Below are 16,157 nucleotides of genomic sequence, written 5' to 3' on the forward strand. Positions count from 1 at the left end.
TTGCGCGCGCGCGTAAAAAGAGTAATCATTTTGCATGAATTTTCAGGGATTGACTATTATAATAATTAAATAATACTACTTTTATTTGTTTTTTTTTTACTCTGGCAGTAAAGCGATACGATCATTCAGCCATAAACAATCACCAGCCCATTTATCTTTTTCTTTAGCCAATTCATCTCGTTTTGACATTTGATTTTCTAATTTCATTCGACACTGTTGTTCTTCTGCAAGTTGGGATTTTAATTTCACCACCATCGCCATCAATGCTTTTGTATCTATTGTCTCCTCTTCTTCTCTTGACACACTCACGGTGGAAGAGAGTGCAGGTGGGCATGATGGTCGTCGCATACGATGATCTTTACCTATCGATTGTCTACAATGAGGACACGCCCTTCGTGTCTCGTTTATCTCTTCTACCTCAGTTTGAACTTGAACATGACGGAGTCGTGCCACAGATCGTCTTTTTAAGGCTGCTTCAGGTACATGATGAATCCCTGTGTTGGTACTGGTGGGTGAGCTAATACTATTCGGTGAGCAAGCAGTGGTAGTAGGTGAACAGGTATTAGCACTAGCAGACGCTATAGCTGCTGAAGCAATGGCAGGTGGTAACGGTGGTGGTCGTTGTGGAAAACTCTTGTAGAATGGTGGTTGAGGGAACTGTTGTAAATCCGTCAAGAAGGCTCCTTTCTTTTGTGCATTAGATGATGAGAATGGCGCTGATATTGCTGCTGCTGCTGTTGATGCTGATGCTGATGCTGCTGATGCTGCTGATGGAGGTGGAGGTGGTGTAGGGACAGGAGGCACATAGGAAGGATGATATGTACTGTCTCGTTCGGAAGCAGTTTCACTATAGACTCCCGAATCACGCAGGTGGTTACTGGTGGTTGTAGACTTTTTATAGGTCTCCCGATAGACTGGTTCTTCTACGATAGATTGTGTAGTAGCTGGATGATAGTCGGGAAGAGGTATATGAGTTCTTTTGGGTGGTGTTACTTCTGTAGTTGTATGTAATGCAGATAGGGTTGGTTTTTTACGTAATCGAGAGAGTAGACGTGATGCACGCTTAAATTGATGTTGTGGTTTAGAATCACCCTTCAATAATGGAGAAATAGGTTCTTCGGGACCTGTGGTTGAAAAGAATTGTGCCAACATCATAGTTTCGTGCCTAGAATCGTGGGTGGTGACGGCTGCTACCCCTGTACTTAGGCTATAGCAACTACTATGATCATCCAGCACTTCCACATCGTCTTCTTGATCTTCTTCTTCCTCTTCAAAGATGCAAGCGTTTTTCAAGGGTTTTAAGGCGGCTCTTTGCTGAGTAAACGATTTACTGGATATTTTAAACATTAGAAAGACAAAAAAATAAAAAATAAAATAATTAAAAGAAAGAAAGAAAGATATAAAGAAAAAATAAAATAAAAAAAGAGAGAGAGGATATTTATATAATCTATTGTTCTCCTTTTTCTTGGCCTATCAGAAACAGTACTGTAGTACAAAGAAGACAATTTAATTGATCTTTTTTTTTTTTTTGTTAGGAGAAACTAAATTTTTAAAATGAAAATGATTCACACGCATAAAAAAGACTTTTATGTACACTCAAGGTTTGAATCCCCCCCATATAAAATTGGCTCAGCTTTTCTTTTAAAAAAAAATGGATCGGAAATGAGTTGATCGAACCCCCCCCCCCTTTTTTTTTTTATTTATTTGGGAGTGAACATCATTTCCATGATCAGGTGATATCATGACGGCTTCTTCACTACAAAAGAACCCCAACGCGATTAGAATATTTCTCATCTTCTCTTTTTAACAAACCTACTTACCATGGCTCTGCTGAAAGAATTCATTGACATCAATAAATACCTTGCTTGCTCGAAGGAGAAGACAGGCGTTCCTTGCAGAAGAACACTTCGTTGGCTGTGTGGAGGAGACATGCAACCGCTTGTGTCAACCATGACATTTTTTACTTCCTCTTCCTAAGCAGCCCTTGGATCATGAACCGAAAAGTCCATAGAAGGCTTGTCAGAACCGAAGCGTATGGGACACGTATGAAACCTACTGGACAATAAAATATTCCAACTTATCTGATGATGGTAACAGTCGCCATAGTTACAGAGCTCATGATTGAGGTAACAAGAGTACCTTTGAGTGGGCTCGTCAATCACAAACTTTTGTTGGATGCGGCCCAGATGGTGTCCCACAAACATTTATATTTTGGGAGGTAAAGATCATTAATTATATCAAGGTGTAAAAAGTATGAACGATGTTTCCACGGTACCGACGTTACCATCGTTGCAGCCGGAATGCGCCGTCTTAGGGCAATGTCTATCTTAAGAAAAAAACAATATCATGAGAGGAGCCGATATACTTACATAGTTTTTTTAAAAAAGGTTTCATTAAATTAAAATATATAATTAGTGTTGTTATTCTCAATATTATTATTGTCTGTAAAAGATCTACCCTTTTAACTTGGTATTATTATTTACTTCTTGGAATAGAAGCAAGTCTACATATATAAAACTGTCTTTATGTTTGACATTTGGTTTCTTGATGAGGTAGTTAGGATGCCTTATCGACTTCTGCGGGGGGGGGGGGAGGAGTGTTGTAGCTGGACGCTTATTTTCGTTACGCGCCAAATTGAGCGTATTCTCCTTTTTTTTTTCTAAGTGGATTAAGGCCTTTTGAAGGTTGCACCTGTCAAAATCACCTCTTTTTACCTGAACCTTTTTAATACAATACAATGACCTCACTTGCTTTTTATTTAACCCTTATATATCAGTTTATCTTTTTTGAATAAAAGCAGCTATGATGATCACTTAGCTCGCAACTTATACCTATTTTTCTGAAAGGATCTTCCTCTTAGTTTCTTTTTTTTTTTGTGCTGCTAGTCTTTTCCCAATCCATATAGGATTGTATCATTCACAGGTACTGTCTCAAAGTCAAAATTGTAAATTCTTCGTACATGTTAGGCAATATAAAAAGAAGAACGATGGTAGTCCTCATATTCCATATCTTTTACTGGTAAATGACAAATTTATCTTGTTTATTGGCTCAACCTTTATTTGTCGACTGCATGATAATAAAAAAAAAAAAAAAAAAAAAAAAAAAAAAAAAAAAAAAAAAAAGAAAGAAAAAAAAAAATAACCCCTATTTAAAAAAAAAAAAAAAGTAAAAATAAAAAAAAAAAAAAATAATAATAAAATAAACCTCCTGTGATGCCTTATTTTCCCTTGACATGTGGCACCAAACCCTATTCAATTTGAGTGTTATCTTCATCTTCTTCCAGACTTGCTAAACGTTCTTGTTCTAATAAACGTTTTTGCTCTCTTTCAATTAATTGTCTGTGTATGTTGTATTGGCTATCAGATGCAGTACGGTTCATGCGGTTCTTTTGAGGTACGATGGTCGATGGTTCCTTGATGCGGCCTCTATCCTGTGTTGAAGACGATGATTTCTTTTGATGAATACCTTCCAATACAATAGCAGTGGAAGTATCTCGTAATGCATCCTGTGTACGTTTCACCAGATTCGCTCTCTGTAATATATTAGCCTCTTCCTCCTCCTTTAAAAGAGCAGCAGCACCCGTCGTGGTACCATTTGCCATATTCGCTTCCTTTTTCAATTTTGATTTAAGAGCAGCCGACGCGGTAGCTGCAGCCGTGTGTGGTGATCCATCAGTTGACCGTTTCCATTTTCGCCAACCTTCGAAATCAATCAAGGCCTGCATGCAACCCCATTCAGTGATCTTCTTTTCGAGCCATTCGAGACTGACGGGTTTGGTGAGGAAATCATTACAGCCAGCGGCTAGCGCGGCTTGACGATCCGACTCGAGTGAAGAAGCAGTCAAGGCGACAATAATCACGGGTGATTGAAACGAGGTTTTTGTGTCGATAGGTGTCATTTTCTTTTGCTTTTGGTTGGTAGGTAAAACACCGATCTTTCTCTCCTTTTCGATATCACGAATCATTTTGGTTGCATCGATACCGTTCATCACGGGCAATTGAATATCCATCTATCCTCCCCACCAAAAAAATATATGTGTTAGTAGTCGAACATGAACAACAACAAAATGCAGACTTACCAGAATGAGATGAAATCCACCTCCTTTCCATTTTTCAACCGCTTCTTTTCCATCGCATGCAACAGAGAATTTAATCTTGTGCTTCTTCATCCATGTTGACAAAATGGCCTGATTAATCATATTATCTATTTTTTTTTTTCAAACAGGTTTTTTTTTTTTTTTAGTGTCAAAAAAAAAAATTACTCGCTTCTTTTAAAAGTTACCTTCAACAATCAATACAGTAATAGGAGGACTGGGTTTATCTGACTTCTTGCTCTTTTCTTTCCTTTTACGGTTACTAATGATAAATGCAAGTTTCTGTTTGGGTTTCACAGCAACCGGTGCTTTCAACTCCAGTTTTTCTTCTCCTTTCCCATCCATCGTCGTACCCGTCATAGGCATCGTCGCAGGCGTCAAGGAAACAGGTGAGGGAGCCTGTACATTTGTCACAGGTGACATTTGTGAAGGATCCGATAAAGGTTCTAGGCCATCCAAGGGTTTAACAGGCGAAGCTTGACTCATATCCAACATACCACGTCTGGCCATGGGGACAGCAAAGGTGTTACTATGCGATCGCATACGACGTTTCATTTCATTGGGTGTACCCACAGGTTGTTGTTGTTGCTGCTGTAAAGGGGTAGCAGGTGAGGTACGTGCACTAGGTGTCACAGGATCAAAAAAGTAATTTCCTTTTTCTACTTCCATTCCCAAAGGAGAACTCACTCGAATATTGTTACGACGGCCTGGAGAGAATCGTGTAGGGTCATGGGGTGTCATCAAACTATTGACAGTGGTGGTTCCTGTTCCTGTGGCGCCGCCGGCGACGGCGGTGGCTGCCATGGAGCCAGAGGCTGTAGGTGGACCCAACCCATTGGGCGTGATGGAACCTGCGGAGTTCGTATCAGGAATAGAAGGAGAACCGACATGGAGGTTAATAAATGGACTGAGAGGCGAAGTTGCAATGGGTATAAATTGAGGTTCGACAATGGCGTTATTCCAAGCGGTATGAAGCGCGGTTAAGAAACGACGAGGACCCGCTGGTTTGGGAACGACGACGACACGAGGCATGGTAGGGGGTAAATCCAGAGTGGAAACCCAATGCACGATATCACGTACGCGTTTGTAGTTGGAAAGACAAGTGAAAAAGACGATAGCCACTGTACCTTGGATGACTTCGCCTTGACGTGATTTGGAGCGTCGATGGCGACGTGGAGGATTGTTGGTAGCGGGAGTGGGAGGCACCATGGGTTGATCTCTGAATTCGCGTACTTTCTTTTCCAAGGTCAAGATATCATCGTCAATGAGGATGAAAGCAGGTGGGATAGAATGAATATGGTCCTCTTCAATAGCGGGAGAAGGAACTTTACTGGAGGAGGATCGATTGGAGTTGGGAGAAAGAATCGAATGAATAGCAGTGTCAGTGGAAGCTACTGTAGAAATCGAACTTTCAGAACCTGCAGTGGAAGATTCACCGTCATCCATTTCAGCAAAGCCCAGTACGGGTACATGACTGATATCCGTATTCCAACTGGTTAAACAACTAGTTAAATGTTTAGCGAATATACTCTTTTCGTGTGCATGTAAAATCATTTTGACACCCTTTAATTGAGTGATAAATCCAGATAAATCTTCTAGTGTGGGTTCATTGGAGAAACGAATATTCGAGAACTGTTTCTCTAGGATTTGTGAAGGCTTTTCAATCAAGAGCAAACGTTGATCGATATTGCAACCGGGGAGTAATTCGATCGAGACTTCAACACGAGTACGATTTTTACCGAGATCTTCTAGGTTCATGACACCACCGATGTAGCTCAAGAGTTGGGCCGTGAAATTGGCGTTAGGGATGATAGCACCAGAGACACCGACGGGGATAGCAGGAGAGGCGGTTTGGATAATATCAAAAGTCACTCTGACTCGTGGTGTGTCTGGAATGATGGCAATGTATAACCCTAGTTCAATACAAGCTCCAGGAGTACATCCTTCCAGGATATTTCGCAACAACTAGTGGATATCATTATATTAAATTCATCATCATTTTTTCTTTATATTTATGTAAAATACTTACATTGATCAGGGCATGTTTAATCGCATCTTGATCACCAATGACATTGGAGTAATAAAGGCCATTATCTGTATGATAAATCACGAAATGAACTCCCAACTTGGAAGCCATACCAGCCAAGGCATCACCAACATTTTGAATCAACTCGCTCACATCGAAATCTTGTTTGACAGTGGATCTGACTTTTTCTTCTTCCGTAAGAGGTGTTTTTGTGTTGGCCTCTCGTAACATGCGAGAGATGAGGTTGAGATGAGAACTGATATGACACGCACCCTTGATGGTGGTGTTGATGGCAGTGATACTGGTGATGGGGACGGCGATAGAACATGCGCTTAATAATTCATGGGAGTTGGATAAGATGGAAGTAGGAGAGAATTGTTCCAGAGTAGCAATGACCATGAGTGAAGCGTCTCTAATCTCTTGTGATACGGTGGTTAAGAACATGTGTCGACGGTCGTAATAAGCGGTCAAGGCGTCGTCAATGACAGTTTGATATCGGACATGATCTCCCTCGAGTTGTTGGACGACTCTTTTTTGTACTGTCAAAAGACGAAAGGCCAAGAGATACAAGATTGTACCCAAAGCATTGACAGTGATGAGAGAGAGTGATGGTTGGTGAACGGAAAGAGAAAATAGCATGAAAAGTGAAGAAAGCAGGCCGACTTTTAACTGTTTATGTTGTAAAAGAGGATCGGACCTGCCGATACGAATCAAATTTTGCCAAGCCAGTAAGGAGACCCATGCAGCGATGAGTAACGAATGGAGGTAAAGAGTGGGAGACAATACGCTAGCCAAGATGGGTGTGGATAGACAAACACAGGTTGCTAGCGTCATGGAGTATTGAATCTCCTCTGCCAAGACACCACTCTCTTTATTGACGGGTGGTAAGGTTATATCAATCAATTTATCTTCACTAAACACATCTTCTTCAATGCTTTGTGTCGATAACCATGCTGAACGTAGATTCGAAAGTCTAGGTCGATTCAATTGGTTTTTTTTCTTGTTCGCTACAAGTTTACTATTGAGGTTAGGTGGTAAAGAGAAGCTGGGTAAACCCTTTATAAACGCGCTTCGTAAACTACTTGTGTCGTTCCCTTCTCCTTCCATCCTGACTGAATTGGCTTAATTAATACAAAGAGAAAGAGAGAAAAAAAAAGAAGGAAAAAAAAAATAGGGAATTGTTTGTTTATTTATTATTTTGAGAATTTCATCACGTGACGGATAAAGACGTCCCACTAAGTCTAAAGAGTCTTGCCCTTATAAGTAAATAACCCAATGATGTGACCACAGTTACACAAAGGCGGACAAAAAAGGGCCCGCATTGAAAGGATGACGATTATGATTTTATTAATATCTCGTTGACAACCATTGTTTGGGATAAAGTACTAATCGAGATGCTGCACTGCAATCAACTCTTGACTGAGTATAGTCTTTTGATCTTGGGCGAAATGAAAATGACCAGTGAATTTGGTCTTGTTAAAGACATAAGGGAACCAGAGTCTATCGTCAGGCCACATTTGATGAAAAGGTATATCAGCATAAGCAAACCACTCAGGGTTCATTTCTTCTGTCTCATGGGGTTCTCCCAAGTAACGTGTGGTTGTGTAAATATGCACATCCAAGCCAACCGGGTCATTTTCAAAGGTGAATAAGTTGTTTCCGATCTTTTCCATCTCGACGGCTTCAAGCTCTGACTCTTCCTGTGTAGCAATCGTGAGTATCCGGTGTTATATCTTTAGTTAGTGTGTTTTACCAGAAGCTCGCGTCGAGCACCTTCTTCAATGGTTTCTCCCGGTTCTACTTTACCGCCGAATCCTGTAGATAAATTATATTAATCAGTCTCTAGTCACTATTATTATTGCACTGTGAAAGGGGATAGGTACCGTTGTATAATCCTACACCAAACCCACGCTTCTTCATACCCAAAAGAATCTACGAAAAAAAAAAATAACTGTCAAAAAAAAAAAAAAAAAAACGTGTGCCTGTTTATCGTGTGTGAGTCTGGTTGCTGCGTAATGTACCTTTTGTTCCTTCTCGTTGAGTACGAGAATAAGCGTAAGTAACTTTTTACTAGTAATGCTAGACATTGATAAAATGTAAAAAGATTAAAGAAAGGGTGTTTGCAATTGACTGTCTTTTTTTTTTTTTTTTTTTGTAAAATGTATTTTTTTTTTTTCAGGTTTATTTATAATGAAAGGGGAGATGGTGTATGAATTGTTTAAAGAAAAAAAAAGGAACATGCACAAAAAGTCGAGTTAAGAGTGTATTCGTAAGGCACTCTTTTTATTTTTCCTGCTTTTTTTTTTTGTAAAAGTACACTGTTTTCTTTTTAACAGCCACCAATCTGTTCTACCATGACATCAATACTATCGCCGTCATCCATATCCAACTATTGAAATAAAAGGTGAGATTATGTTAGGAGAGAATGAAAGAAGGGAGCCTTACTTCGTTAGGTGTATCTTGGGGTAAAACACGAGTACCGTCATATAAGAAACGAACTGATCCAGGTTGTTTACCCTGGCGTTCACAATAAGCATCCATCAGCTTTCTAAGTTGAGTGGAACGTTTGATTTTGAAAAAGACTTCATTGGTATCCTACAAAACCATTACTTTCTTTCCACCTTTTTCTTTCTCCTTGTTTACTTACGCTACCGACAACCTTGAGATTAATGTGTTCGACGGGTCCGGCTCCTTCCTTCTTTTCGACTTTCTCAGCTGCGTCAGACATGATTAAAAAAAAAAAAAACGCGTTCGAATTTGATATGGGAAAAAAAAAAGAGAGCGTTACAAAAAAAGATTTTTTTTTTATTTGATGGTAAAAAAAAAAACACCCAAAACTGAGCCAATCAAAAAACCGTTTTTTTCTTTCCTGGTGATTTGCCATCACAATAAGAAGATAAAAAGGGAGGGAAGTGCTATAATGCATGTGTTACCCCCCGCAAGTATAGATAATTGACTTGCCATAATTGACAGCAAATAAAAGGGAGGGTCTATTAGGGGGGAGTTGACTAACTACTTGACCATTTATATGTATATTGTGTCATCATTAATAATTTAAGGTCCCTATCTACAACTAACATTCTTTTTGACAATCGACGATGGTGTCTTTTGCCAGATCGTCTCACTGACTTTTTCTTTTTAGTATATATTAAATCACTCCTCACTTTTTTAAGACCAAGTGATAGATTCTAAGTCCAAACAAACAGATAGATATGTCATACCTGCATCCCTCACTTTTGCTATAATTTTAACTGACAGACCACTCAAGAAGTTTCTAGACGCATCCTGTTGCACGCTAGACCTTGATCTTTTTACTGATATATGTATCTACCACTACTATCACTACTACAACAACAACAACAAAGCTAATTACAATTGGCATACTATATATACCCACCCTCCCTTTTATATAACTGACCACGGGTTGTTACTCGTTTGGAAAAGAAAAGACGCACACCCCTTAATGGTATATAGAGAAAGTAATCTCGAAAATAATCTTTTTATATATCACTAGGTACACCAAGGTGATCCAACTACATGTTGGTATTCTGTCGCATACCACGTAACCATACAAGAATAAAAGGAGACAAAGTGGGATACCTCATTAACACTCGACCAATATAGTGTTTATACCCGAGACAATGAAATTTGCTTTATTTAGATTTAAATGGTGGCGGGGGCAGCTCAAAGATTGACGTATTCAGCAGGCGTTTTCAATTATGCCGGAAACAAAGGAAAGTATAACTAGTGCGTGGGAGAGGGGTTCATTGTGGCAATAATAAGAACTATAAAAAGTGTTGTATATTCTTTCTTTTTCTTCAGTTGTTTATACTTATGTCGAATACGATGAAACAAGATGTTAAAAGACAATCTTTACAACCAAGAACTATGGCATCCGACCAGCCACCTTCATACACGATATCGAATAAAATCCAGCGAATCAAGTCCTTTCACGGACCAAATGAATGCTCCATTAAGCGAAGGATGTCTGTCAATAAGGACGAAAAGAGAAAATCCAACATTAAATTATTACAGTTCATTGCAACTCAACAACAACAGGCGGTTGCTTTAAATAACGAGATTGCGCTTTTATCAGAAAAGTTAATATTAGCAGAAGCAAAGGCATCCAAATGGAAAAAAGAGTTTAAAGATTTACAGAGTAAATTTGTTCAAGTCATTCATGAACAACAAAGTGTGCGAGAAGAGTTGGATGATACACGTCGTATGTTGACTGAATCAGAGCATATTCGCTCAAGGTGGTTTTTAAAGGCAACACCCACCCAACAAGACCTGCCACCATCACCACCACCAAAGAGATTACCTCAAACACATCATCACAGGTACATCATATTTTTCTTTTATATATATATATACGTATATGTTCCATTCTTATTAATTCTAACCCTTTTAATAAAGTCATTCTTTGCCGAGTAATCTGTTCCGTTTCCTGAAAAAAAAATCATCATCCACTCAATGTTAAAACCCCCTGCCAGTAATAAATAAAAACTCCACTTGAAATATATATATAAAAAAAATTGTGTGTTCCTTTTATTCCTTTTTAACAAACAAGAATCTATAATGTCCATTTTGCAAACATTACGATCAGCTACAACACATGCCGGAACATGTCAGGCTCGATCTTCCATAAAGACGAACCTCAGAGTGCCTTTGCGCAGAAACTATACCGCTGCCCCAGAAAAGTCTACTCCTCCTCCTCCTGCTCCTGCTGCTCCTGCTGCAGAGGAAGGTGGTTCAAACCCGCTTTTATGGATTGGTAAACAATCAAATCTAAAAATAAGCTCATAGGGCATCCCATTTTATTTTTTTAATGTTTTTACAATAGGTTGTCTTTCTCTTGGTGTGGCCTACACCTATTATGAAAAAAAGCAAAAAGAGAAACTTGCAGCATCATTAGCAGAAGCAGCAGAAGTAGAAGAAGTAGTAGCAGCAGCAGATGCTGTCAAAGCTTCTGGGACTGAATAAGCCAATAGAAAATCTGTAAAAAGTTATATTTAAGGCCGGTTGCATATCACAATAAAAAACGATTTCTTGTTAGGTGTTTATTTCAAAAAAAAAACTATAAAAGACTTGCGGCTTTTACAACTGCATGAAACTACGTTCTCGCGAACAGAGTCCACCGAATTTCTTGTTTGGAATTCTTTTTAGTAGGTTCGAGAGCCTAGTTAAAATTGCGTCTGTTGGGTTGATGTCGAATTTGGCATCAACTTAGCTGATTTCTTGCATGTTGATAGTAGGTCTGGTACACCTCACCATATTAGCGGAGCAAACGTTTTAAACCCGCTAGAAACGTTGTTATCTTCATATGAGTGACGCTCTCCGGGACACAACTTTAGTGGTGCCTTCCATAGCTTTAATATATGCTTTAATATTCTGGCCTTGTCTGATTCTATCGTGTAATATTTCTCACATAGACTTTTAGAATCAAGCCAGAAACGGTGTCATGAACAGCCAAGTGAGTGTCCCCCTTTCCCCATTGCAAACGTAAACCGGATACGTCTGAAATAAACGTCCGGTCACAACACTCCAGAAGCCGATAACATAATCCCATTTGGATGTATTTACTTTGCCAAGAAATAGATGAGGTTGTTGCTTTATCACAAGCATACTTTGAAGCAAGAAATGCACGCTGAAGTTTTTATCATTGTGACTTATATTCAGCTCATAATCTTACATGCTATTGAGAAGTTTCAACTTTTTGTAGTGATGTTTAACCAGTTTTCCTTTTTACTTTTTCTTAACTAGATTATAGAAATTGTTGAAGGATACCAACAACCCCTTGATGTTACCATAGGACTTAACCGGGTGATTCTTGGGCATAGACATTATCCCACTGTGCGGATAAGGCTTAAACCAACAGTTCACTTTTCAAAGCTGATAATTCATGAGCGTCTATTTGCGCGAAAAGACCTCCAGAAGGATTTTATATATAAATATATATGTATATATAGTTGCCTTTAGGTAATCATTTAAAATCCTTTTAAAGCTCTTCGTGTCCTGTGGCGTTTTAAAACCATAAATATCTTAAATGGTGGCGGGGGAGTGAATACCCCAAGGACTAAAAAGGCGGCTATAATGGCATACCATATTAGTGTCATGTATTATGCGCAGAAATCTAAACATATGATCCTTACATGTTCTCACCAAAGACTTCAACCACCAGACTGATGTCCGCTGTGGTACTGTTAACCATGGGATTTTCCGTGTGTTGAACAAGGCTGGTTTTTCTCGCTCCTTAAAAAAAAGCGAGCTGAAAGAAAAATAATGACTTCAGTCGATGAGCTTAGCAGAATGGAAATACCGAAGTATACTTACACAACTATAGCTTGTGATGTTTATTATGGTGTTAATGTCAGTGATGCTGACATTACCTTGATCCTAATGGATGTGAAAGACAAGTCTCTGATTCCTAAAGAAAGCATGACGGGTCAACATCAAAAATCATATAATGAAATTGTATTGAACTTACTCGGCAGAATGTGAAAACGCCAGTTTCTAAGGATAAGAATAGAATTAGTTTTTTAAAAGTCTCTCATATACAAAGCAGGAATAACAAGTATGTCGAAGACCTACCTCCTGTGCTTGAAATCCTAGGTTAACGGTCTATAAGAGAATTGAATAAGCTTGTATTGGAAACAAGTTATCAGCAGTTGCTTTACCGTCATCTAGAAGATAAACAGTCCTTCTGCCTTTTCTTCAATCCGCTTATGAACGAATTGGCTGTCTGGAATGAGTACTCCTTCATTCCAGAAGTGCCATCCCATTTTTTTTTTGGCGGGATTCTCCAGAAACGTTATCCATTCTGGAAAACAGATCATTTAGGAACCACCGCTTCCTCCTAAATATCTGCTGAAATCCCCATGGCTTCAGTATTGAATTGTCTAAATGAGACTTATTGCACGTACAAGCTTTAAACTCGTAAAATTTTGTGTCAGAATATGAAAAAGAGAGAAAGAAAAAGAAAGACGAAGAAGATTTTGTTATAAAAATGATAAACAAGAACTTGTTTATGTCAGGATGAGGTAATTATTTATATTGATTATTAGCTAAAAATATAAATATACATCAGACCTCTGTGTCGCTACCACCTCTAATTCCTTGTCAGTACTGAAATGTAGCTTGTGAAACTACTGTTACCAGCAAAAAGTTTTAATCTTTTAGGAAAAGAACTATCTATATTCAAATGCACGTTTAAATATAAGACGTTTTTATTCATGCTGAAACGCAGAACCATTTTTTTAAAACGCCGTTTAATTTTCTGATGATTTACGTTACACATCACATCTGAACTCTGAATATTTACATTTTAAGGATTATGACAATATTTTGCATATGTCTCTGATCAACTCCAAGGATCTTACATAACCCACTCTTTCCCTCTACATTTTGGGGAAGATTGATAGCACACATACTTCAGAATGACTAAATTGAGTGTATCAATTAATGAACGTCAAGACTCCCCATTATTGAAAGGATGACAACAACTCGGAATATGAATTCTCACATGATTTTCGACTTTAGACAGTCAGGCCTGGATCAAAAGTATTGGAAAAGGGTGGTAATCCACCATTCTATGCATGTAAGGAGCTTGACATAAGTGATTATATGGTGGGCGGCAATCACTCTCAAGGAAGTAAAAAAAGAAATTACCATACTGATAAATACATTTATTTGTAAGAACTGATTAAAATTGGATGTATGTCAGTTACACTTTCAGATAACCAAAAATTTTGATAGTGTTATTATAGGTGTGTCTACCGTCTTTTAAGAAGTAAATTTGTTTACAATCATATTTAATTGCTGATTTATTCTAGACGATGTGGGATATTTCATTGATTTCATTCACTAAAGGTAGCACAGGAAAGTTTTCCGAAGGTTGTAAAGAGTCAGGCGATAAGGAGAGTGTACATATATAAAAATGGTGGCTCCTGGTGATTACTGGAAACCATTGCATATTAGGCATGCATGCAAATAAAATGCTTTAATTATACGTATAGTTAATCAGTAGAGTAGTAAATGAATGTTTGATTTCACAACGTCTTATTATTTTAAAGTGATTGTCAAGCTGACACCATTTTGATTTTAAAAGTGGGTTATAAAGCGATAATTTCTTAAGCCAGGTGTAACTATCGTAGATTAAAGTGTTTCCATATTTGACACGTATTTTGTTCTCGAGCATCTGTTACTTTTACTTCCCGATTTATCGTTTTGGTTTTTTTTTCCGCTCATCTTTGTCAGACCCCAATTATACATACTTGATCCCGCTGAATATCATTCGTCGACCAGATATAAAAGCTGCTCAGCCTTGACAGTGATTATGATCCTGACAGATTAAAAGTTGGTGGCCGTGATTACATCTTTTTTCTTTTTCTCTCTCTTTTATCTCTCACTCTGTAATCGTGTGTCGTTAGGCCTTTTCTACTGTTTCTTTTTCTTGTTGTGGTTTGCAATCTCGTCTCGTATATAAGGCTCCCTCTTGACTAAATCTAAATATCTTACTGGTCAAAATGGAAAAAAGCGTTGGAGCTAAAGTTGTTATAGCACTTGTTCTTGTCATCAAAACATATGATCTCATTCATAAGATTTTCTTTGAATGAAAATGTAATAAAAGATTCAGTGATTATTTCACGACCAATGGGAAACAAACAAAAATGATGATGGGCTAAGCTACAAAGATTAATTCAAACTCCCTTGGAACTGACAATTGGAAATTTCATTGTTAAAAATGTATTTATAAAAAAACGAACCCTTATTTTTGTTATTCGTTATTGACAGAATTTGCTCGAGATATGACTTGATACATTTAAACGACAAAATAAAAATGTAAATAATAATAAAATTACAAGGAATTACCACGTATTTATCTTATTGTTATATTGCAAATAACAAAGAAAAGAATTCTAATTTGAATTATTGAGAGCACTATGCAAAAAAAAAAAAATCACAATCAAATCGAAAATGCAAATTAATAATTGCTCTTTTTTTTTAAAATAACTATTATCAAGAGTACAATTGGCTACTTTTGTGAATAGAGACAATTACTCTTAATTTGAAGTGTAAAAAAAAAATTGGACATATATCACATATTATGTATAAATACTGATCCCTTAACACTCCCCGTCATTTTTTGTTGTTCAGCTTCATAAATCATCATTTTATCATTGCAACATGAAATCTATCATTGTCTTACTCAACTTAATTATGATGGCCACATGTTTAGAGGCCTATTGTATTTATAATGATCTTCCAGAAGGCGGTGGTACTTTCTGGATAAGACAACAACCCGACAATGCCGGTGGGCTTTATACATCGTAAGTAATTCGACTAGTACCAAATTTTTTTTTCGCGAAGTTGAAACCCAACATTTTTTTTTCAGTCGATTTTCACGTGAGGCGTTAGGTCCAGGAGACAAAGCGTGTTGTCCTTACACTACATCTGATTGTGTCAAATCAACAAACAAAGAAGACATAGTCTCTTTCACTGTAAGTTAAATTTACTACTTCTCCACTATAACATTATGTCATTGTAACCATGATTTCATGTATAGTTCCGAAGAACTTCTCCGGGTTTAGAGTATCCTCCTGTGGTTATAAATTGTCCTGGTGGTGGGTGGATTACGATGGGAGGAGGCAATGATCCTGTATTGGCTACCATTGATGTATTCAACCCAGATGGCACCCCATATAATTTCCAATATAGAGTGGACCATCAAGCTGGTTACCTTTAAACAGCCATTATTATTTAATAAGGAAAACAAAGCTACACTACTAATTTATTTGTTCTACATACCATCTTTTTCTTAAATACCAAATACAGAACCTAATATTAATTCCAACTTTTAAAATCACTTGTACTATTTTTAAATCTTGCCCAGTCACTATATTGTATAACTACGAATATCATCTATGTTTGCACTCAATTTAATTACCCGTGTGGGCTTATTTGGAGCGCGAGCTCTTGATTTTGATGTTGATTTTTTGTGGCATGGTGTTAATTAAAAGGGATTTTTTTTACGGAATT

The 16,157-nt window shown here is 37.8% G+C and overlaps 4 protein-coding genes across 4 annotated transcripts; 1 reads left to right on the forward strand and 3 right to left on the reverse strand.

Annotated features, from left to right (window-relative positions):
• Positions 1-3,694: 3,694 nt before the first annotated feature.
• Positions 3,695-7,256, reverse strand: EV154DRAFT_510633 (uncharacterized protein). The gene is made up of 3 exons (XM_051601723.1): positions 6,123-7,256; positions 4,282-6,058; positions 3,695-4,203 (listed from the first exon to the last, which is right to left on the reverse strand). Exons 1-3 carry the CDS (start codon positions 7,224-7,226, stop codon positions 4,010-4,012), a joined length of 3,075 nt encoding a protein of 1,024 aa, XP_051457096.1. The 5' UTR covers positions 7,227-7,256; the 3' UTR covers positions 3,695-4,009.
• Positions 7,257-7,292: 36 nt separating this feature from the next.
• On the reverse strand, positions 7,293-8,250 carry EV154DRAFT_510636 (NUDIX hydrolase domain-like protein). Its single transcript, XM_051601724.1, has 4 exons — positions 8,141-8,250; positions 8,003-8,051; positions 7,873-7,934; positions 7,293-7,819 (listed from the first exon to the last, which is right to left on the reverse strand). The coding sequence occupies exons 1-4, from the start codon at positions 8,204-8,206 to the stop codon at positions 7,505-7,507; spliced, it is 492 nt and encodes a 163-aa protein (XP_051457097.1). The 5' UTR covers positions 8,207-8,250; the 3' UTR covers positions 7,293-7,504.
• Positions 8,251-8,254: 4 nt separating this feature from the next.
• On the reverse strand, positions 8,255-9,002 carry EV154DRAFT_510637 (ubiquitin-related domain-containing protein). Its single transcript, XM_051601725.1, has 3 exons — positions 8,767-9,002; positions 8,565-8,714; positions 8,255-8,508 (listed from the first exon to the last, which is right to left on the reverse strand). Exons 1-3 carry the CDS (start codon positions 8,845-8,847, stop codon positions 8,449-8,451), a joined length of 291 nt encoding a protein of 96 aa, XP_051457098.1. The 5' UTR covers positions 8,848-9,002; the 3' UTR covers positions 8,255-8,448.
• A 6,303-nt stretch (positions 9,003-15,305) lies between these two features.
• Positions 15,306-15,864, forward strand: EV154DRAFT_564108 (uncharacterized protein; the record flags this gene model as incomplete). Its single annotated transcript, XM_051605822.1, has 3 exons — positions 15,306-15,448; positions 15,514-15,619; positions 15,685-15,864. The coding sequence occupies 3 exons, from the start codon at positions 15,306-15,308 to the stop codon at positions 15,862-15,864; spliced, it is 429 nt and encodes a 142-aa protein (XP_051457099.1).
• Between the last annotated feature and the right edge of the window lie 293 nt (positions 15,865-16,157).

The sequence above is a fragment of the Mucor mucedo genome (assembly GCF_025094135.1).
Source record: "Mucor mucedo strain NRRL 3635 chromosome Unknown EV154scaffold_52, whole genome shotgun sequence".
NCBI classification, from domain to species: Eukaryota; Fungi; Mucoromycota; class Mucoromycetes; order Mucorales; family Mucoraceae; genus Mucor; species Mucor mucedo.

Bases quoted from the DNA above. Each gene is read 5' to 3' on its own strand.
- EV154DRAFT_510633 (XM_051601723.1), bottom strand. From the start codon at position 7,226: ATGGAAGGAGAAGGGAACGACACAAGTAGTTTACGAAGCGCGTTTATA. The intron at 6,059-6,122 runs GTAAGTATTTTA...GATATCCACTAG, and splicing joins TTAAACATGCCCTGATCAAT to TTGTTGCGAAATATCCTGGA. The intron at 4,204-4,281 runs GTAACTTTTAAA...AAAAAAAAATAG, and splicing joins TACTGTATTGATTGTTGAAG to ATAATATGATTAATCAGGCC.
- EV154DRAFT_510636 (XM_051601724.1), bottom strand. From the start codon at position 8,206: ATGTCTAGCATTACTAGTAAAAAGTTACTTACGCTTATTCTCGTACTC. The intron at 7,935-8,002 runs GTACCTATCCCC...ATTTATCTACAG, and splicing joins TGGTGTAGGATTATACAACG to GATTCGGCGGTAAAGTAGAA. The intron at 7,820-7,872 runs GTAAAACACACT...ATTGCTACACAG, and splicing joins GTGCTCGACGCGAGCTTCTG to GAAGAGTCAGAGCTTGAAGC.
- EV154DRAFT_510637 (XM_051601725.1), bottom strand. From the start codon at position 8,847: ATGTCTGACGCAGCTGAGAAAGTCGAAAAGAAGGAAGGAGCCGGACCC. The intron at 8,715-8,766 runs GTAAGTAAACAA...ATGGTTTTGTAG, and splicing joins ATCTCAAGGTTGTCGGTAGC to GATACCAATGAAGTCTTTTT. The intron at 8,509-8,564 runs GTAAGGCTCCCT...TTATTTCAATAG, and splicing joins CCCAAGATACACCTAACGAA to TTGGATATGGATGACGGCGA.